Source organism: Arachis ipaensis, chromosome B1, assembly GCF_059453495.1.
Source record: "Arachis ipaensis isolate K30076 ecotype BB chromosome B1, ASM5945349v1, whole genome shotgun sequence".
In the NCBI taxonomy this organism is placed as follows: domain Eukaryota; kingdom Viridiplantae; phylum Streptophyta; class Magnoliopsida; order Fabales; family Fabaceae; genus Arachis; species Arachis ipaensis.
Window position 1 is genome coordinate 138550796 of NC_142436.1, and position 20606 is coordinate 138571401.

Genomic DNA, 20606 nt, shown 5'->3' on the forward strand with positions numbered 1-20606 from the left:
CATTGCTCCCCATCATCAACATACATACACATATTTGTTTAATGTTCAGTGCAGAAATTTAATTGATGAATAAATAGCTAATTTAGTTTGTTCTGGTGTTTTAACTTTTAACTGACTTGTTATAAGTAATAACAATTTATTAGTTAGCGAATGAATTGCTGCTTGCACAAAATGGGATTCAAAAAGTTTATACGGAAATACGCTTTAATTTATTTTATATTAAGCAAGATCAGGAGTCAGGACATAGGATTATATATTATCAAGTCATGAGATGGATGGCTGGATGGATTGATGGATATGGATCATTTTAGAATTTCAAATGCGTGAAAGAAACTTGTCAACTTTTGATGGAATAATACTAACTTTAATGTGTTAAATATATATACTCAATCAACTTAACTAGAACTAGCAGCCTTACATTCTCCACTTACTTTTTAATTTCTTTCTTGGTTATGGCCGATCAAAAGATCTTCCTGCTAACCGCAGGTTTTGAATTTCTTGATTATTACCATATCATGTCTTTAGAAAGGGAAACTTCAATTCCAACCTTTTTGTTTCGTCTAGTCATGTATATATAAAAATATATAGATGTAATTTTGTTTTCTTTACTTATATATTTTTGAATACTTTTTTACGTGACAAATTTCAATTCAAGTAGAATTCTAAACTTTTTAATTTTCTTTCCTTATACTTTGCAATATTTGGGTTTTATATATAGGCTCATGATCTTTTAGTTCAAATATAAAAATTTACTATTTGAACTAATATCACATTTATAATTATTATATACACTTAATTAATAAAAAAATTAACGTAGTTATATATTAATATAGTAGTATGTTTTATGGAAAAGTTTAGGGGCCAGTAACTTTTGTATTTTCTGATCAGTACTTAACTATTAAAACAAAAGTGAGTGATTTTCCACCATTAGATGTAATTTCACACCATTAAAAACACTATTGATAGCCAATTGATGGTTATAAAACACTAAAATTACTGACCCCTAACATTCCTCGAAACCATCGATGCATATTCATTATCATCATATATATATATATATATGTTTAATATTTCAAAAATTTCCTCCTTTATATGTATAGTTCAAAAGAGGGAACAAAATATATGCGTCGGTTCCATTAATTAATTAATCCGTAGTGAAATTAAAGTGATCAGTCATGTACAAAGATTGTAGAAGTGATGCAAGGGAAATGACTCACCACCATTTTTATTTCGTTAGTTTGCTAATTTATATAATAAGGTAGCGAGTCATTACATCTAACCTAACTTTTTTCTTATCAGGCTACTGAACACATCCTCAATTATATGTACTCATACAGTTCTTAATTTGCGAATTAATTAATTGGAGTTAATTATTGGTATAGTGGGCAAAATCTTGGTTACTGTACGTTATTTAGATGTAAATGATTGTTTTTGATAAGGATGCAAATATAAGTGTGCTTTTATCGTAAGGGAGAAAAATTCTAATAAAAAAAGCGGTTAATTAGTTATGATTATGTCTGTCTTAGTGAGAAGTGGGAGTTGAAAACTTGACATTTAAGAAAGCAGGGCCTTCACGTATGAATCATGGTGATGTGTCGCTTTTTGAGCAAAATTCAAAAGACATGGTCAAAGCATGAAACATTAATTGAATTGGTCTAATAGACATCATCAATACTGGTAATACCCAAGAAATGCATGCATGCATGCGAGTATATATATATATATATATATATATATATATATATATATATATAAAATAGGGTCGAATCTAGTGGAGTTTTATAGAGGTTATTGCATTGTCCCCAGGCAATTTTTACAACACATACACAAACTATAAAGTATTTGTAATTGTTCAATAATAACTACTTCCATAAGTCAGCTGCAACCTATAAGTTTTTTTTTTTTAGCGAAAACTCGCGACTTATTAAGTGAGTATGAAAAGATTATGCTATTTGAGTTATAACTCGTTAGCAACTGTAATCTATAAGTTGAATATAAATAATATTTTAACAAAATACAAACTGATTCAAGTATTTTATAGCTCGATTATGTTTTAAAAAAATATGTTTAAACTGATAAAGTACCTTTGATCTGGTTAAAAGTAAAATAATAAGTATATTTGGAGAAATTAAAATTTAGAACTAGAATTTAATATTAAAATTTAAAATTTAAAATTTAAGATTTAAAATTTAGTTTAAAATTTATGTAAAAAGTAATAATTTTAAAAAATTAATATTAACTAAAAAAATTAAATATTTAGTTGAACTCATTTTTTTAAGGGAAAAAAATATAACATTAAAAAGCTATTGAATAATACAACTACTTAAATTCACCCATCTATACTAGGATGAGTACTATATACTACGTAGTATTATTAATAGCAGCAATGAGTGAGAGTTGGAAACGCTTTAGTGCATGTAAGTGGCCGTAGTCAATTCTTTAGTCATAATAATGGACCTACATGTACAAATGTATAACAACTAGCTATGGTTATATTCTACGAAATTCGGACACTTTGCTAAGTTGTCGTGTTTGTGCGTTGGACAAATATTAAATACGATATTTATTCGATATACGTGTCTGTTGTGTTTAATCCTATTTTAATAATAAAAAAAAGGAAAAGTATATAGAACCAAAAGGGATCAGCCAAAAACTAAACAAAACCACATTAATTTATATTAATAATTAATTTTAAATTTTTTAAATTTAAAATTTAAAAAATTTAAAATTAATTAGGTAAACCTAATTAAAATCTATAAAAGCCTTCCTCTTTTCTCTCACGTTAACCTACCCATCTCTAACAATCACACACAGATCTCTCTCTTACCAATGCTGCTGGAAGCGCCGGCGACTTCTATGCTCTCCGCGACGCCCTCAACACAGAACCCCTACCAGCATTGAAGTGCAGAATATTCTCCCGTTCACGAACCTATACAGAAGAGTAAAAGCATGAGATCACAGGATCTTTGATGAAAATGAAGACAAATACCGTTACAGTTATTACTGTACCACGAGCTGAACCACGTCCAAAGGAGGCGAATTGGATTCAAGAGCTTCGACGCCAATTTGAAGGCAGTGGCGGAGGGCTTCTTCACAGGGCTGGCGGCGGTCATGTGGCAGTGAACGGGAGATGTCACGGGCGCCGCCATGAACAGCTATAGCCCAACCCATTGCAGCTTTTGCTTTTTTATTTTTATTTTATTTTTAGTGTTTTTTATTTTAATTTTTATAAAAAAAAGTGAAAATAATAAAATTTTATTTTTTATTTTTATTTTATGTTTTTTGTTGTTGCAGATGTTGCTCTCTGCGTTTTGCGATATTAGGTGCCGTTTTGATGATTAAAGAGACTGCAAACTACACAATTATAGAATTATAAAAAAAAACATTCATTTAATATGAAAAAAAAACATCCTAATACTTAACAAAAGAAACATCCAATTATATTTTAGCAAAAATAATTAAATATCTATAAAATTTAAAAAAAATGAAATTTTTAAAGAAATAAAGACATTTACATTTGCAATACAAAAAAATACGAAAAATATATAAAAGAACATCCATTTAGTATGAAAAAAAAAACATTCTGATATTTAGCAGAAGAAACATCCATATATATTAATTCGTATAAATTTTGAATTCACCAAAAGTATTTTGGCTGATTTTTGGCTAATACCCTTTTGGTTCCCTAGTATTGCTCTAAAAAAAATTTTAGATACGTTTGAACACACTTAAATAACATCAGGTATTAGCGTATCCAATCTTATTTTTAACATGTATTCTTAAAATAAATTTAAAAATTAAATGGTATATATTATTATTTATTAAAAAAATATTTTAAATATTTTATATAATTAAAATAAGACATTAAAAATAATTAAAAAATTAATTTATATTTTAAACTTAATAACATATCAAAATATCATTACAATTTATTTAAAAAATACTTTATATTTTATATATATGTGTGTCTCTATTTCTTATAAGATTTTAAAATTTGCGTATCGACGTGTCTTGTGTCGTGTCTCGTGTATGTGTCGGTATTTATGTATCATAGATTATATTAAACCAATTTGACTGAATCGAGTCGTCAATTTACTCGTCCATTTAAGTAAAATATTAAAAATTTGAATCTCATTTTATGTATACAATAAAACAAACCATTAGATAAAACTCAGAACCAATTAGTCCTTAGCTAATCACATTAAGGATATAGTCGAGTAACCAAAAAAAGCTATGGTTATATTATCCCATTTTCCGCATTGATGAATTGAAGCAGTAAAGCTATAATAAGTTGGTACAACTAAAAAAACTTACCAATATTTTTGTTCTACTAGTTATTGTTTTGACCAATAGGGCTTCATTGAATGCAATGGTCCTCTTTGGTTCCCTTGTCGAAGAATCTTATTGCAAATCTATGCACTTACAACTTTGTCAGATATTGTTTTTTAATTTTATAAACAAGGCAAAACAATATACTATTCCATATCCTAATTGATTCAGTTTACATTACACCGTTATGGAAATATATAGTCATTGCACGTTATTTCTTAATTAATGCTATCTGAAATCTTTCGTGGTATTCACATGTCGTTCAATATTCCAGAACTATATAGACCACACAAAGTATTCGATCTTCCCTGAAAAAAACAAAAGAATAAAATAAAAGTACCAAAAGCAGTATCAATAAAAATAAAAAAACTACTAACGTACGTGTGTGTGACTGGTATAGATATGTAGTAATTTGATATGTTAAGTAGAGAGTTCTTAAATTCAGTATTGAGGGGGAAAATACAGGGGAAACACAAACAAAGAGACCAATTTACCTTTCCTCCTATCAAGTTACTATTATATCATCAACTTCGATTATTTATTTATGGATCTCGCTAAAGAGACAATGGACTATTTGTACAATGTGTATAATGGGCTATTGAGTTACAAAATGAACATGACTTTTTGGATCTAGTGTTCTAATATCATGTCATGATACCACTCATCCCAAAAGTTTCAGTTAATAAAAAAAAGGTAACACTAATTATTATATCTCTAATACTCTCTAAATCTCTATTGTACACATTGTATAAATATTCTATTGGCTCCTCATACTTTCTCTTTATTTATTTATTTTTGAGGAGGTTTAGAAAAGCAAGATAATATGCATGTGTTTATTTTTATTTAATAATAGAAAAGTGTAATCAGATTGATGACAAAGTAATGAAATGCAATGTGAATTTGCCTTTGTACTTCCAAGTTTTGGGCTTAATCAGATTATTACTTTAATTCTTAATAGTGAATTCTTTTTAGGTCAAAACGAACTTATGAATACCAAATGTAAAAGAAAATTAAAATGATCGAAAATGAATCTCCTTATTTTTTTTAAATTGTTTAATAAAGTATATTTTTTATCTATATTATTTGAGTAGGACTAAAAAAAATATGTAAGAAAAGATATTAAATAATAAAATATTATATTTTACTAAATAATTAAAAAAAGAATTAAGAGAATTCACTCCCAAAATTATTAATGCATTAGTTGCATTAAAAAAAATTAAAATACTTTAAAATGTGTTTTTTAATATATCATTAGAAAAAATGGGGTCCATGTCAGACTTCAACTAAGAACTATGGTTTTTAGGGATGTACATGGTTCGACCCGGTCCAAAGACCCGGCCCAATCCCAAACACTTTAGGGGCTAATTTAGTGTGATTTTATCGGGTCTAGAGTCGGGTAAGGGTCTCAAAAATAGACCCGGTCATTATTTCGGGTCGGGTCCGGGTCATAGTTCGAGTCACCCGAACTCGATCCGGTGGCCCGATCATCATACACAATTAATATTTTGTGTTATTAGTGATGGATGATGACTATTTTTATGTGAAATTTAAATATTGTAAACCTTAATATTTTGTGTTATTAGTCATTATAAGATTATAAGTTAATGTTTTATGTTTAAAATGCATAAGACTTTAGACTAATACATAATATTGTATTATTTGTATTGATTTAAATATTTGGTGTTATTAAACAATATTAGTATTGATTATAGTTATGCTTTAATTTTAGAGAAGGATTGGTTCTTGTTATATTTTTTTAAGTGAATTTTACTATGTGAATTGTGAAATAATGGTTGGAGATTATGTGATTTTTACATGCTAAAGACCCGGTTTTCACCCGATTTTTACCTATTTTTCACCCGGCCCGAAAGTACGTAAGTTTTATCAGGTCTAAGATCAGGTTAGGGTCTAAAAATTAGGACCGGTTTATGTTTCGGGTCGGGTCTGGATTAAGCCAAACCCGGTGTAACTCGGCCCATGTACACCCCTAATGGTTTTAATTAGTTCCGGTGGAATAACGTGGTGGCTTTTTTCATTTTTTTTTTCTAATAAAAGTGGTATATATAATTTCAAAAATTAAAAATTAATTATTAAACTTGGGATTGATTGCTAGTTAGTTAGTAGTTTGGGATTGATTTCATCTCATAAACACGTGTTTAATGTTTATTGGTCTTGTTAAAAAAATGTTTTTACATATAAAAACTTGAATGCTTTTCAAATTGAAGCTAGGGTAAGGAAATTGGACAAGTTAGCAAAGAATGGGGCCAATAATTTGACAAGATAAAGCTAATGTTTAAATGGATATCAGTTTATACGATGACTCAAATAATTCAGAATTAGAGATTTAGTAAAGGTTGGGTTATTCTAAAAATAGTTCATTAAACTTGCAAATTCATCTAATAGGATTCTGACTTGATCGGAGCATGGGTTTTGTGATCCGAGACCAACTCAATTTGTGCAACAAGCAAAGCCAAGTCTTATCTTTTCACTATCCAAGATGCTATCTACAGTTAAATTTACCTAAAACTGTTCTTAATTTAAGGTGAATTATATGATAAAGATGTAAGTTTATAGATTTTTTTTAATAGAATAAAAGAGATATTAATAAAGATAAAATCCACATTTTGAATAATAATAAAATAATAAAAAATAACTATAAAAAAATTATATTCTCTCTATATCACTCTAATATGTACAGTAGAGTGCTCCTTAATTTAAATATCAGAATCCTTTATAGATATTTTACTATCAATTATTTGAGGAGGTCAAACAATTTCATCACTTTGATGAATAAATCAGAACCTTCGAATAAAAAAGTCTAGACCTCACGTCTAGATCTATTTTATTTCAGTTTCAGGTCTTTTCTTAAAACAATATCAATTCTTTTCTAGTCTTTTTTTTTTTTGAAAAAAAAAAAAAGTTGATGACAAATTTGTGATACTGCAACAAAAAGAATGTACGTATAATTCCTTAATTTTTTTTCTCCTTTTCCAAATAAAAAGGCGCCTAATTCTTAGAGAGAAGCTAAGAATGTGGGAAATGAATTGATGATTATATTATAGCTTTTGTATTATTCTGGTCTCTGGAGGTGTGCCTTAGAAGTCATACTTTACTCTACTCATATGCAATAATATTTAGATTTAATCATATTGAGAATCTACTCCATAATGTTTCCACAACTATATATATATAACTGTACTAAAGTTAAATATTCTGAAAATAAAGAAGCTAATAATAAGTTGTATATATAAATATGATGATCAATGATCGGTCAACAAATAAAGTTAATATGCATTATTTTCAATATAATGAACAACACAATAAGATCTGAGAAGCATGCATGCAATATCATATAACTCCCGTTAATATTATTATAGTATTGTGTCATTTGTGGTGTCTGGTTTCCCTCGCACACAATAACTCCATGGATCGGAGTATTTTCTTCTTTGCAGAGACCAAATAATATTATAATAATAATTTTCCATAAATTTCATCTTATTATTAATTTTTTCGTGACTCAAACAGAAATTTTTAAAGCTAGAAACTGAAATTTTAGTAATATTTCTTTCAAAAATACCTACATTTAACTTTTCAAATTCCAAATCTATCATTCAATTTTCATATTTATCTTAAAATAAATATAATATTGAGACATAATTCAGTCCAATAAAACATAATACAAAAACTTAATTTAGTCTTAGTCTCTGTCTCCCACTCTCAGTCGCAATCTCAGTCTCAGTCTCTCTTCTAAACGCAGTCTAAATTTGCCGTTGAATGTTGAGCCGGCTTTGAGCTTCTTTATGGATGAATCTGGGTCATTAGAAATTATGAATGTCTCTAAAATGTTCAATATATAAGGAAATGTGGGTCCTCATACATGAACAAAATTACTTTACAACAATCATGAATCATTCCTATCAGATACTTTTATCATTAATAATTACTGAGTAAACATTTCGGAATCAAAGACAACATACATACAGTATGATACTAGAGATACATACATACATATATACACGCTAAGACCCTTGTAAATAACATGTCTACAATTAACAGTTACAACACATAACAACATATACATTTGGAGTTTTGAAGTAGCAATTAGAGCATTTTCCTCTTCCTCAAATTTGTCTGAAAGAGTAAATGTTGGAAGCTAATCAGCAAAAAGAATAATCCAGCATCATTGCTGCTATTAATAGCAAAAGAGTAATATGTATGCACCATGCACCAAGTTCTAATCTAAGTTCACCAGCTTTCTACACCATGTACACTAGCAGGTTTGATTATTCCACAGAAAATTAGTGAAGTGTGCTAATCACACCCAAGCATGGATCTTAATCCAATGCATCACATATTTGTATGCTGCAATAATATCAGCTAGCTTCCCTACTTGTTCAAAGGTCAGATATAGTAAGACTCATTCATTCACTGCTTGGCGGTTTTACCAAATACTCCTTCTCAACTAGATTGAAGGTCAGCTTTAACCGTTCTTGTAGATGTTTTGTGATGTTCTTCAAGATCCTTTTCTGATGTTTTGTACTTTTCAGCCATTCAATTCCAAACATTACCTGCACTTTACATGCTTTTGCATTGTGTGGTAAATCATCGATTTGATAGCGAAGGTGCAGCTGTGGATTATTTAGAAGGCACCAATAATCAATGCTGTAGGAATATAAGGAAACAAAAAAAAGTATAACAGCTAAATTTGGCATACTCACATTGAAATAATCTGCAAGAGGAACTCCATGGAAGTTCATAACCTCCTCCAATAGCCAAACATTTCCATTCAGAAGAGATCTTTGCTGTGTACTTGTCACTTCAACTTTATATTTCGAAATTCGCTTCTCGAATTTGTAATATACTGACCTCTCACTGATGCTATCTATCTCAGATACCCAAGGAGTATAAGAATATTCAACACAACCAGATTTTTCCATGAACATGCGATCCAACTTGCCCCCCTTGAATAGCTCCATAAAGAAACTGGCCTGCATTAGTTATGGAAAAAGAACTATAAGCAAATCACAGACGTTAAATTGGTAAAATTTGCACAACAAAATGAGAGGGACAAAGATATAGAGAGATTACAGGAACAGGGACGGTACAAGTATAAACCTCAGACAAGATAACATCTTCAAGGCCAATGTATGAGCCATTCTCTTCACCATTATAGTTTTTTGTTTCAGAGTCTTCTTCAACTAACTGGACCTTCTGTTCAGGAGTCAAGGCTCTTGCCTTCCAGAGGGCCATTATAGTCCTATATAGCAGCTCCAGAGTAGTTTCAGTAAAATGATATGTTGTAATTAGTCAATTTGATTTTAGTAAAGAATTATATACAGCAAAAACATGTAAGAGATCACACTTGACAACATTAATTGAGAGAAAAAACTAAAAGGATCCATTTCTGATAATGAGAGGTTGGAAGACAAGGCTTAGTTGTTGTTTAACTAAAGGTCAACAATAGAAGCTAATTATTAGATATGCATAATCCAGAGGAGTTGCAATCATAAATTGCCTTCAATGAAACCCCCAAGATATAATACACCCTCAAAACAACCTCAATGATCATATTGAAGACATAGTAGAAAAGTATACAGTGCTTTTATGTAGGTAAAAGTTAGTAAAATGACATAACATGTCTACCATCTACCTGTTTGCAACATTGAAAGACACAAAGGATTGGAAATGAAACTTCAGTCTGCCTTGTTCATCTTGCATTTTTGCACCATGCCTAGCATCCAAACCTTTGCCCGGCCGAAGAGTTATGGAAATTGAGGGACTGCCCATCGATGCGAACGTAGGAGGAATGACCTGGATGTCTTCAATGTCCTCCCAAAGAAAAAAGAATTTCGTCTTGTTTCCAAACAAATTTGCATTAAATCCAATTATTCTTGCCGAAAGGAATAGACGGCCCTGTAGGGAAACCACATCCCTTGATTAAATGTTACTAATAGAAGCATGTATCACATGACAGGCCAACCATACCTGAAGGGGCATTTTTCTTTTTAGGTGACAAGTGAAGTCATTAATAAGAAATTCCTCAGGTGGAAGCTTGAAGAGCTTCTGAAATGCTGAATTTGTTTGAGGAGACCGCATAGTAATCTAACAAGTTTACAAATAGGGAAAGAAAATAAGCCAGCAAAGGAAGACAAAGCATAAGAACAACACAAGCTAAAAGCAATCAGATACCTAGCAACACAGGAAGATGTGTACCTTTTTGCCCACCTCTTTCTCCATTTTACTTATATAGTGTTTTACAACATTTCCACCTCTAGTGTTGTCCAAGTAAATTCTTAAGTGCAGCTTAGATTGGCATGCCAGAGCCAGCTTTCCATCAAGAGGAACCCATATGTCTGCAAGATCTGAGATGTTTGTTTTCAGGAAATTGATTTCAGTATGTCCAAGAGATATGGCTTCATCAAATGGTCCATCAAAATCATAAACGTCCACCTCCAAAACGGAAGGAGGATCATCCATAGCATCGAATTCAAATATTTCTGCATAAATAGACAATGCTATTGACAGAATTCTTTATTATGCATCAATTCAGATCACATGCAAAACTAGACCGTGTACCGGAGGTCCAAATTTCAGTTATAAGAAGCACAGCCAAATGATAAGTAACAATATTCACCATTCCATAAAGGATCAGATTTCTTGAACTTGATTGAGCTGGTTCTTGTTTTGTTGTTGCAAGTAAACACCACATATGGATCACATTTCCGACTAGAATTAACAGTAGCTAAATTGCTTCCTTCAATTAAGGCCACAGTTAGCAACCATCCATCTCCCGATGCTTTAATTCCATGATCACTACCTTAATATTTGGGGATTAAGGAAAAAGAAAAAAGTATATAAGCAAAGATATATAGACGCCAAAGTCAGAAAATGAGCTCCAAGCAAGTAAGACAAGAGGCAAATGAGCTCATGTTCACCCCATTAGAGAAGAACAACAGGTCAAGAGATAGCAGAAAGCTGAAATTGATGATTCCAAACTAGTATTAACTGAATTAAATTTCTGTTCTAGACAACTATAGCATTCATCAAGCTCATAGTACTTTATCCACACAAATATTCACTCAACACCCTGGTCCTTAAACCTATGGATACAAATAAATCCTATGATAGAATTTCTTTTGTGAAGGCAATTATTCCATGAAAAGTTAGGCTTTCATTAGTCTGTTGGGCTGACAAGGACAGGACACTGAGACATGAACACAAAGACACAAAATCGTATTTAGCAAGTGAGACATAGACAGAGACATTGTGTCCTGAGACGCTGGACAGAGACACAACTTATTTTTTTATTTCTCCTTTTATTATTACTATCAAATTTTTTATTATTCTATTTTTTATTGTAAATTTTGTGTGAAGGAAAAAATGAAGGTAAATCGGACTTTTTTATTGTTTGTTCTATTTTATATTCAGTTTATTACCAAATAAAATACAAAAACACTAATTTTTGTGTCTTTGTCCTTTGTGTCCTGTTCTCAATATCTTGTCTTGTCCGAATCTCAACGAAACGCAGCCTTCTAGATGGTAGGATTAACACAGTAATTTATTTGGGCATGTAAGCCAGATCAGGCTTTAGTTGTAAAGGTCGTGCGACGTTTTTCTGGATTCAAGACAAGTTGTTTTTTGCAAGGCAAGCAGGGAGTTTTGGAATGAGCAATTTTCTATTTTTCAAGCATAATTGTTTAGATACTTTGGTAGCTCTTTCTCAGTGAGAAGATTAGAGATCATATAACAAACAAATGCAAGTATGAGATTACCCATTTGTGTTCTGGCCTGCATGAAGCGTGAGATCAAACCCAGCACTCGTTCAGCTTGAAGGGCTAAAGCAGCAGAAACAACAAATTCGCCAATTGAATCTGGCAAGTCAAGCCCAAAAAACTCAAGCCCTTGAATTGTACTAGATTCAGCCAGAATTATATGGACAGTGATGTACAACCCCATTAAGAGTGTTGAGACAACTGTGAAGTTAGCAAAATACTGCACTGCCAGCTTCCAATCTGACTGCGGCTCCGGCTGTATCGATGCCAAATCTTGTTCCTTAGCAGAACCAAGGTCCTTTGAATCAACAGGATTAACAATCTGAGATAACATGGCAGCATAATTACCAAAGCTTTCCTTCATACCTTGACGAGCACCGTTTTCTATCATTCCTTTCATCATGGTGCTCTGTACAAAATTCAATCGCCATGATATCTCCAACCGGGAACACAGTTCTCCTGATTGCAACTCTGGCCCTGGTGTGATCACATAGAGTATTTCAACCTTAAAGGTGCTCCCATACATAACATCTGGGGTGCTGACACAGGCGAAAACAGCAAACCTCTTCCCATCAGCTTTTAAATATGTTTGATCCTCATAGCCTTTGACAGCCTTAAGTAACTTAGTGGCAGCTTTGAGGTAAGAAAGTGATCTTTTTAATCTCTCCCCATCATCCTCTAACTTCCAAGGTCCTATTTGCAGTTCTGTAGTGCCCTGTGAATCTGCAAATGACTTTGCAAAATTGGAATCGGGTGCAAATAGTAATGCATTCAAGTCTTCTGGTGCAATGTTATACAATTGATCTATAAGCACCCCTCCTGATAAATTGCTAGGAACTTCACTTCCTTGATCAGCCGATTGAATTTTCTTCATACATTCTTCAAAAGTTTCATTAGAGGTCGTCTGATCCTCAGTCTTGATTTCACCTTCTTCAGCTTTGCTAGTTTCAGATAGGTCCAAGTCAATGCTTTTATTCAAAGAAGATTGTACAGGCAGCTCGGAAACTTTACTACTGAAAATTTGGGCAAGTCGGCCTGCAAATGTTTTTTGTGGAGCAATTTTCTCATCCTTAGACACTATAGTTTCTTCCCTAACTGGCGAAGATGAGTTTGAGCGTCGAAAAGAAGATGAAAACGATTCAGTCGTTGCATCAGAAAGTTTCCTTCGTAGTGCTATTTGATCGCCGTTACCATCAGATGGATTATTTTGGCAAAAGTATATGCTCACAAGAATGTCACCTGTCAGGAAAATGTTCAAAAGCAACAATGCATTACTCATACATAGTAAGCACATTATTTTCCAATTGGACAAGATCATACGAATGCCAAATGACCCTTTTGAGATGTAAAATCAAAATTCTAAAATTGGCTAGGGTGCAATTTACACTATTATTTTGATCAGTGGCATAGGTTGGCATGAAACCAAGATAACAACAGAAATATAACCAAAAAAAAAAGTTTAGATAAGGTGAGTTCATTTAGTACAGCAAGTACAACATACCACATTCCTTCTTTTTGGATTTCACGCTTTTGGGTTTGAGAGAGTGCCAAACATGGCCAAGAGATTTAGATGGTTCTTCAAAAACAGATGAAACTGGCACCTTAATCTTCCCAACCACGTCATCATTGAAGAACTTATCTTCATCCATGACAGAGATGACCAGCTTCTCTTTAAGGTCATCAACACAAAAATTGAACTCTTCATCCCACCTTGGTTCCAAAGACTTCTTGATCACCTTCGTCTTGAACTTCTGCTTCCCCAACTGTAACCGAACGTAAAGACCAGTTGCCCCATTAGGATCCGGAAGTTGCAAGTTTTTTGCCTCAGTTACCCGAACCACAAGCTTCATTATGTTATATATATATTTTTAGGTAGTTCTTCTTCTTATTAATATTACATTACAGTTATTTGTTATTATTATTAAAATCGGAATTCTGGGACAAAAATGCCAACTTTTTAATTATCAGAGGGCACCCCAGAAAGATCTTCCAAAAGGGTAATGTAATGCATGCGAAATGAGGAATTTATCATTAGACAAGGAGAGAAAACAAATGATGGCAAAAAAAGGAAAGACCAATTGGAAGCAGAAAATCAGAATCAAATTGATCAATGCAGCTTTAAAATGATCAAAACAAGAAAAATCTAACCAGAAATCAGACAGAAGCATGTTTAAAAAATAATCTTTGTCATAAAGCCTAAGAAAAAGTTCATTCAAAAATTGTTTCTTTTTTGTCAGAAATTGATCACCGGTGGTTGGAAATAAGAATTGGACAAAACCGCATAAAAATTGGGTCATCAGCATCAAAATAAAAGATAATTATGAAAAAAAGTAAGAGAATTGAAGAGTGGATAACACGATAAACAAACCCTAAAATGCCCCAAATCAATTGAATTGGGAAGAACCAAAAAACAAAAAAAGAACAAGAAAAAAGACTTAGTGGATAATTTAAATATCGAAATTGGAAAGAGAGGGAGATTCGGACTTCGGCATTAACTTTGTCTCCGTTTTTTTTTTTTTCTTTTTTGTTGTAGTGGTGGAGGAGGCCATCGCGCGAATGGTGTTGGAATATCGACATTGCAATCATCAATTTCATATGGTATGCTCATATTCCAAAATTTACTTTTCCAACGTAGCCAGTGCAAGGTACTTAATTAAGAAATCTTATGCCACATAAGTTAAAGGTCGATACTGGATACCTCTACTCTACACAATAATCCAAAGATTCTTATATTAGATTGGTCTCAACTCTCAAGGTTATGAAATTGATGCCGAGTGTAAAAGAGACATTTTCATTTTTGGACTGGATTTATACCTTCAAAAAAATTTTCTTTCAAATTTCAATTTCAAAGTAACTCATAGTAAATCACTATTAAATAAGTGTAACTCCTCGAAATTTTTTTTTTATCAACGCGCAAATATATAAATATCTTTATAGGAAAGATTTTGTTTCCTTTTTAAATTGAGAAAGTCTAGGGAGCCAATGTGCTTGATGTATAATGCATATAATGGAGTTAATTTTGAATTAAAATTAAAATAATGGATAATTAATTAATTTTGAATTAATTCAAATTTAAATTTTAAAAAAAATTAGGAATAGGAGCAGTTATAGAAGCACAACGTAGACGGCAGTTTATCAATACCGTTTCGTCTCCGTCATCTCCAGGTCTCAACGAAAACTACTCTCCCACCCGTCACTTACCGCCGTCGGATTCGACTATCACCACCGTCATAGGCTGCAAAGGCCCTCTTCCAGCAACAGCAACACGCTTGTTGTTCGATCTGTGTTGAAACGATAACCACGCGGACATCCACCGTGTACAGCAAGAGAGAGCTTGTGGTTCTTGTACTTGATGTCGACGTCGCAAATAGAAGGGGTTTCAAGTGTGGTTGCTCTTCCAGCCCCGTCACCCCGCCGGAATTCATTAATGGAGTGCGTTGTGGCTGAACCGGTAGATTGTGTTCCATCTCCCGGCGGAAATGAGATTTCATCCAATTCAAATGAAAATTTAGTTGAACCTCTCGTCATCGATCATGTGCAAATGACTAAGGTAAGCATCGTTACGTACGAAACGCTTTTTAATGGATTGTCATTTTTATTTGACTGGGCAGTTTAGAATCAATGCAAGTGGCTTGTTTAAGTGTATGTTGTTAATTGGTATTCAGATGCATGAACAACATGAGTTAGTCAACGAAGTTTACGAAGTTTTTGACATATCATTCTATGGTTATATGTATGTGAAATGTGGTTCTGGAAGAAAATATTTATATGTTGAAGAAGCTTATATGAAAACTCATTAAAATAATCTATACTCTCTCTCATAAATAAAATACAGGGGCATGTAGGCAATGCTAGTGCAAGAGGTATTAATTGAACTAGAGTTGTAGTCAATGGTATAATAGATATGGAGAATATATTTTGATAATGAAAAAGAGGAATGCAGGAGTAATATATTGATGCTTTTATGGTATTTGCTTCCTGCACGTTAGTATTAGAAGATATAGTTATCCATGATGCTCAATGTATGCATAAAGAAATCATCGCTTTAAAGTAAAAATATGCACCAGTGGCTGAGAAACCGAGGAAGGAACTGTGTATAGGATTTATACCTGATGCATGTTCAACTGTATGCTATGCAGTGTTAACGTGAAATAGACTAGGTAGTAGTCACAATAATTGTATAATATTTCAAATGAATTAATTGATTCAATTAGCATGAGTAGCATTTAGATGCCTTTGGTGTAAAGCCTTTACTGGTTGGGTGGATGAATTGATTTATAAATTTAGTTTGAATTTTTTTGTGCTAGTAAGTGAGGTTTTATGTAGATGATGTTGAATAAAAATTGTTCCTTTTTTTTATTATTGTAATTTGTGTGTTTATGTTGAAAGTGCAGGCCACGCAAATGTTGGATGTTACTGATGTTGGTAGTGATGAAATGGATATTTGGGACGAGGTTTGGATTTTAGTTTAAATTTGTGTAGTCAGGATTTGCGTTTTTTATGTCATAATTAATGGCTTTGTTTCTGTTATTTTTTATTTGATACGTAGTTGCCTGATCACGGTACCCTGGAGGAAGATGAAATACCAAGCGTCGGGATGCGGTTTGCGAAGTTGTAACTAGCTCATGATTTTTATGTTAGCTACGCCAAGAAAGTTGGATTTGCAACTAAGATAAGGACGACAACATTTGACAAGATCACGAAGGAACCCGTTAACCAGGCTATCCACTGTAATCGGGATCGCATCCGCGGGTCTCGTGTCAAAGCACCAACGCGCAAAAACCCGATTTCAGCCGCTGGGTGCAAGGCAAGAATATATGTGAAATTTGATAAGGAGAAGCAAGAGTGGATTTTTTTCAAGGTTGAGTTGAGGCACACGCACCCATGTTCGGCGAAGAAGGCAGTGCACTACCGTGAGTATAGGCAGCTGAGCATGCATGCGAAGTACGTGATTCAGAATAATGATGAGGCTGTGATTCGACCAAACAAGACCTTCCTATCTTTGGCCAATGAAGCTGGGGGCCCGTCGAATTTGGGATTCTCAGAAAAGGATTTAAGAAACTATATTACAGCAAGACTCCGAACAAGCAACGCAAATACGGATGTTAGGGAGATGATGAACTATTTCATGAGAATGAAAGACATCAATCCGAACTTCTTCTACGCAGTGCAATTGGACGATGAGTGTAGATTTAGGAGTGCAGTTTGGGTTGATGCAAGGTGCAGGGCTTCCTATGAATACTACGGAGACGTTGTGTCACTTGATAGCACTTATAGTACAAACAGGTAACAGGTGTTGTAGTTGGTTTTATTGGTTTTGGTAATTTTTTCCCACGTGGTTGTGCCTGAGAATTCATAATGGCATATGGTTATGTGTGTAGGCATGGGTTACCGTTTGCGTCGTTCGTCAGTGTCAACCACCATGGTAAGTCAACCCTCCTTGGATGTGCGCTGTTGGGAAACGAGGAAATTCCGAGTTATGAGTGGGTTTTTACCCAATGGTTGACGTGCATAGGAACAGCTCCACAGTGCATCATTATTGATCAATGCAGATCCATGTTTGGTGCGATTAGAAATGCATTACCCAATACATGTCACCGTTGGTGCATATGGCACATCATGAAGAAGTTTCCTTAGAAGCTTGGAGGTTATCGTCGGTACGTAGAGTTGTATACCGACCTCAGGAACATTGTTTTTAACTCTCGGACGGAGGAGTCATTTGAGAGAAAATGGTTTGAATTTATGGAGGAGTACAATTTACATGACAACACATGGCTGTCAGGTTTGTAGTTTTTCAATTACGTTATGCTTTCCAATTCATAATAATACGGTAGCTTGCTTTATTTGTTTTGTAACAATCAGTTCAGTGAAAGGTTTTTGATATAGAAACTGTGTGTTATTTGTAGATCTTTATGATGACCGACGCATGTGGGTGCCTATATTCTTCAAGGGTGAATTTTGGGCTGCCATGAGGAGTACGCAAAGGAGTGAGAGCATGCACGCATTCTATGGTGGAATCTTACACAGCAAGACTAGCTTGGTCCAATTTGTTCACGAATACGACAATGTGCTTGGATCCAAGGAGCAGAGGAAATTGGAAGATGATGCAGTAGACTCCAGGGGGGTAATACCTTGTGCAACGAGCTCGCCTATGGAGAAACAATTTCAGCAGGAGTACACTACTAGCATGTTTAGGGATGTTCAAGTTGAGTTTGTGAAAAAGGCTGATTGTAGAGCATCTGTAGTTACTGAAGACTGGCTAGTGGTATGCATGAAGGTGGAAGAGAAAAAATTAGTACATGATACTATGATCTGTGATTCGTATGTTGTCCACTTTGACCGCTCCACACAAGAGGTTCGTTGTGAGTGCAATCTTTTTGAGAGTTCAAGTGTGTTGTGCTGTCACTGTCTTGAAGTTTTTCACTCGTTTAAAGTGTATAAAGTACCTAGCTGCTATGTTCTCCCTCGTTGAAGCAAGAATATAAAGCGCAAGCATACTTATATCAAGAGCAGTCACGACGTCAGTCGGTCAGATGTGAGTCATGATGCATTCAAGGGACTATGTGCACACTTTTACAACATTGCGCAAGAGTTCGTAAATGATGACGATGAAACAGCATTGCTGCATGCTGCTTTAGAAGAAACAAGGGCCAAGCTGAGCGAACACCGTGCTAAGAAGAGGTCCGCGAGCGTGGCGGAGAACCACACCAGCATTGGCTCACAACATTCGAATGTTCTCGGTGTTGTTGACATCCAAGCACCACCGTTGGTCACTACAAAGGGCCGGCCAAAGAGTAAGAGGCTCGGATCAACCCTTGAGAAGTCCTTCAACAAATCTAGGCAGAGGAAAAACAAGAATGCTTCCCGGGTACAATCCTTGTGTCAATATGACTTGAACTATTAATTTTGATATTATACTATGCTATTAGTTCAATATTGTTATTTTTGGGTCGTTTAGCAGGTGGTTCGGTCAAATACTTATCAGGATACAAACACTGGTGATCCTATTGCCCGGACTGTGCCCGAACAAGTGGGGAGCTTCATGTCTTTGCTAAGCTCGTTTGACAAAAGTTAGAATATGGGGGACATGGGTGTGCTTGTGTTTATTTGTCATCTTCATGTACATATTATTCCGGATGGCATTCATGTACCATGGGTAATAGATGAGGTGGGTAGTATTATGTTATGAATATTGATGTTACGGGGTTGAATGAAGTTGTTCCAAGAATCTATTCATGATTTACTGCAATATACAAGTCACATTTGTTGCAAATAAACCAATTTAACATGTTGCATTCTTTATGACTTCTAATTAGTGTGTTAACTTCGATCTAAGAATCAATACAGAAATCACATGTTTATTCAAGGCTTTCCGTGTATACTTGTTTTGGAATAGGTAACGTGCATGTGTGAGATCAGTTTCAGGCATTTTCCATTGAATGTTCAATTCAATGGGATGTCAGATGTTTATAATTCTTAGTATCACCGGATGGTTATTCTATATTATTTAGGTGAATTTTGGTTTTTATCTTAGTGTTATTCATAATCTGGATGTTCGAACCTGTAAGACAGCGGATGGTTACTTCTTATATGCAGATGGTAATATAAGATTTGCGTGGCTTATTGTGTGTAATGTTATGCCAAAATTTTGCCCTGGGTGTTCATTTTTATAGGAACGCGGATGTTCAACCTTACTGTTAACTGAATGGATAATTTTGAGAACTAGGATTTCTACGCTGAGCTTTTTTCACCTGGATGTTCATTTCAATAGGAAAGCGGATGTTCAACCCTACTCTTAACTGAATAGTTACTTTTGGGGAATAGCATTTCTCTGCCGAGCTAATTTCACCTGGATGTTCATTTAAATAGGAAAGTGGATAATCAACCCTGTTGTTAACTGAATGGTTATTTTCAGAGTACTTAGAGAACCAACCATGTACATCATATATCTTATATCAAGAGTCTAACAGCAAAAGACAATGTACACCTAAGCCAAAAATCAAAATAAGTTAATAAAGGTTTCTATGTTCTTAAGACTATGTTCAACTATTGAGCTCTCCGTTTTCGTTTTTTTTTTCATAGGTTGTTCCCCGACCCATTTCATCAATGTCCTTGTACTTGGTGCCGTGAATGGTGATTGGACCTCCTTTTTCTTGTGTCTTCCAGGGTTCCGGCGAGCAGATTTCTCATTTTCCTCCAACAAGGTTCGCACCTGTCCTATTCTCTCATTGTGCGCTCCCATCACAATGTCCAACATTAACTGACCTCTCAAAGCTAGAAGCATATCCTGTGGGTATTTACATGATGAGGATAGTGATTGAATTTTGCAAGACACATTAACTGGAATTAAAAATCTGTAAATGAGAGATAGAATAACTTACATCATCATATTCATGTAGTCTACAATCTTCAGTCCATAACTCCATGAATTTAATTACAAAGATGCCACAATCCCAGCTATGTAAATAACGAGGGTACAATCAGTGTGATATTAATGTCAAAGCA

General features: G+C 33.8%; 2 protein-coding genes across 5 annotated transcripts; one reads left to right on the forward strand and one right to left on the reverse strand.

The window, feature by feature from the left end:
* Positions 1–8360: 8360 nt before the first annotated feature.
* On the reverse strand, positions 8361–14814 carry LOC107637029 (C2 and GRAM domain-containing protein At1g03370-like). Of its 4 annotated transcripts, none has more exons than XM_088501905.1 (10): positions 14598–14812; positions 13603–13864; positions 12102–13340; positions 10964–11146; positions 10543–10826; positions 10315–10431; positions 9980–10242; positions 9418–9586; positions 9048–9317; positions 8361–8957 (listed from the first exon to the last, which is right to left on the reverse strand). In XM_088501905.1, the coding sequence occupies exons 1-10, from the start codon at positions 14694–14696 to the stop codon at positions 8751–8753; spliced, it is 3093 nt and encodes a 1030-aa protein (XP_088358031.1). In that variant the 5' UTR covers positions 14697–14812; the 3' UTR covers positions 8361–8750. The 4 variants fall into 4 exon arrangements, with proteins under 4 accessions (XP_088358031.1, XP_088358030.1, XP_088358032.1 ...); XM_088501904.1 differs by having other exon boundaries at positions 14586–14812; XM_088501906.1 differs by having other exon boundaries at positions 8598–8957; positions 9445–9586; positions 14586–14813.
* Positions 14815–15453: 639 nt separating this feature from the next.
* LOC148578572 (protein FAR1-RELATED SEQUENCE 5-like) lies at positions 15454–19176 on the forward strand. The gene is made up of 9 exons (XM_088503102.1): positions 15454–15651; positions 15767–15838; positions 16496–16555; positions 16651–16703; positions 16743–17387; positions 17483–17664; positions 18008–18422; positions 18576–18969; positions 19063–19176. The coding sequence occupies exons 1-9, from the start codon at positions 15454–15456 to the stop codon at positions 19174–19176; spliced, it is 2133 nt and encodes a 710-aa protein (XP_088359228.1).
* Positions 19177–20606: the final 1430 nt, after the last annotated feature.